General features: G+C 41.0%; 1 protein-coding gene and 1 non-coding gene across 2 annotated transcripts; one reads left to right on the top strand and one right to left on the bottom strand.

Annotated features, from left to right (window-relative positions):
• Positions 1-479: 479 nt before the first annotated feature.
• On the bottom strand, positions 480-1,769 carry LOC133304948 (uncharacterized). Its single transcript, XM_061505036.1, has 2 exons — positions 966-1,769; positions 480-920 (listed from the first exon to the last, which is right to left on the bottom strand). Exons 1-2 carry the CDS (start codon positions 1,767-1,769, stop codon positions 480-482), a joined length of 1,245 nt encoding a protein of 414 aa, XP_061361020.1.
• Positions 1,770-1,785: 16 nt separating this feature from the next.
• On the top strand, positions 1,786-1,890 carry LOC133304954 (small nucleolar RNA R71). The gene has a single exon (XR_009750696.1). It is a non-coding gene; the product is annotated as a small nucleolar RNA R71 (small nucleolar RNA).
• Positions 1,891-2,256: the final 366 nt, after the last annotated feature.

Below are 2,256 nucleotides of genomic sequence, written 5' to 3'. Positions count from 1 at the left end.
TGGCATCTCTCCTGCATATTCTTCTGCTATAGCAACATTCAGTGGTTCTGCTTCTGTTTGCTGCTTAAGTTGCTGTAGCAATACTGCGTCAAGGGTGTCTATGCTAGCACATTCTTCCACTTGTTCAGGGTACTTCATGGCTTTGAGTACGTCGAATGTAACTTGCTCATTATTAACTCGCATGGTCAAGTCTCCCTTTTCAACATCAATTAGTGCTCGTCCAGTGGCTAAGAATGCTCTTCCCAATATGATGGGCACTTCCCTATCTGCTTCAAAGTCAAGAACAATAAAGTCAGCGGGAAAAATGAACTTATCCACTCTTACCAATACATCTTCTATTTTTCCTTCTGGATGAGTTATTGATCTATCAGCCATCAACAACGTGACAGTGGTTGGACGTATTTCTCCTATTCCAAGTTTCCTGAAAATACTCTTAGGCATAAGGTTAATACTTGAACCTAAATCTAGTAATGCATTGACTACGATTGGTTACCAATAGTACAAGGAATAGTAAAACTCCCTGGATCTTTTAGCTTTGGTGGTAACTTGTTGAGGTAGTATTGACTACTTTCTTGGGTGAGAGCTACTGTCTCATATTCCTCTAGCTTCCTCTTCTTTTCCAAGATGTCCTTCATGAATTTTGCATAACTTGGCATTTGCTCAAGGGCTTCAACCAAGGGTACATTAATGTGCAACTGTTTGAGGACATCAAGGAATTTCTTGTACTTCTTGTCATCGGTTTTCTTCTGTAATCTTTGAGGAAAGGGAGGTGGTGGTCTTGTTGCCTTGCTGACAGTCTGATCTTGCTGTGGCTTTGATGTAGCAATACTTTCAGTGCCAGCAACTTGAGGTTCTTTGGGTTGATCATTAGTTTCCCCCTCTTCAACAACTTTCTCTTCTTCAACCTGGCCCAATGCTTTCTGTTTCTACTCGTGGTAGTTCTTTATGACTTTTGGTTCATCTACAGCCTTACCACTCCGCAGTGATATAGCATTGACTTGCTCTGCTCCATTTTTCTTTAGGACTTCAGTGTTGCTTGGCAAGGTTCCTTGAGGTCTGCTTCTGAGTGCTTCTGCCAATTGACCTACTTGAGTCTCCAAATTCTTGATTGATGCAGCTTGATTATGAATTATAGCATCACTCCTTGTCATGTAATCTTTCATCATGCCTTCCAGCATACTTGATGTATCAGTGTGCTGTCTGGGTTGATGCTGCAGCTGCGTGAATCCAGGAGGGTATAGAGCTTTGTATGACCTTCCTGCTGTATCTGAGGACATTTGTTGTTGTCCTTGCTGATGTCCATGATGCTGTCCTTGTGAATAGGAAAGATTCGGGTGATTCCTCCATCCGGGATTATAGGTATTTGAATATGGATTGTTGTTCCGGTTGAAATTTCCTATAAAACATACAGATTGAGGGTCTTGTGGACAGTTATCATATATGTGGGGACCATTACAGAAAACACATAATATAGCATCAGTTAGGGCATTGACTGGTTTAGCTTCAGCAGACAGACTCAACGTCTTAATAGAGTTGTTAAGAGCTGAAATCTGTGCTGATAACGCTGATACAACATCCAATTCCCAAACTCCAGCAGCCTTTTTTTGTGTTAAACTTGATCTTTCTACTGGCCACTGATAGTTGTTGACTGCCATCCTCTCCAATATTGCATATGCTTCTGTATATGTTTTTTCTAATAGGGCTCCTCCAAATGATACATCGACCATGCTCTTTGTTGGTCCATTGAGCCCATTATAGAATGTCTCCATTTGAATCCATTCGGGAATGCCATGATTTGGGCATTTCCTCAACAGATCTTTGAATTTCTCCCAAGCCTCATAAAATGATTCGTCGTACAATTTCTTGAAGGTTGATATATCATTTCTGTATTAGGCTGCCTTCATAGGGGGAAAGAATTTCAATTAAAACTTATCTGCCAATTCCTCCCAACTTTAGATTGATTGTGGTTGTAAAGTATTCAACCATGCTTTAGCTTTGTTGGTGAGGGAATATGGGAACAACTTCATCTTTAGAGCATCGGATGTAACTCCTCTGATTTTGAAAGTGTCTTCTACATCCATAAAATTCATGAGGTGAAGGTGAGGGTCTTCACTAGGCATTCCATTGAATTGACCAATGGTCTGCAGCATGTTAAACATCACTGGCTTCAGCTCAAAATTCTCTGCTGCTACATCAGGTTGAACGATTCCAGAATGCAGATTGTTGAGCGTAGGAATTGCATGCGCTCTGATTGGA

The sequence above is a fragment of the Gastrolobium bilobum genome, unplaced genomic scaffold, assembly GCF_033153095.1.
Source record: "Gastrolobium bilobum isolate Gb01-03AN ecotype WA unplaced genomic scaffold, APGP_CSIRO_Gbil_v1 utg11163, whole genome shotgun sequence".
NCBI lineage: Eukaryota > Viridiplantae > Streptophyta > Magnoliopsida > Fabales > Fabaceae > Gastrolobium > Gastrolobium bilobum.
Note: the sequence above shows the minus strand (reverse complement) of the source record. Positions and strands in the feature narration are given on the sequence as shown.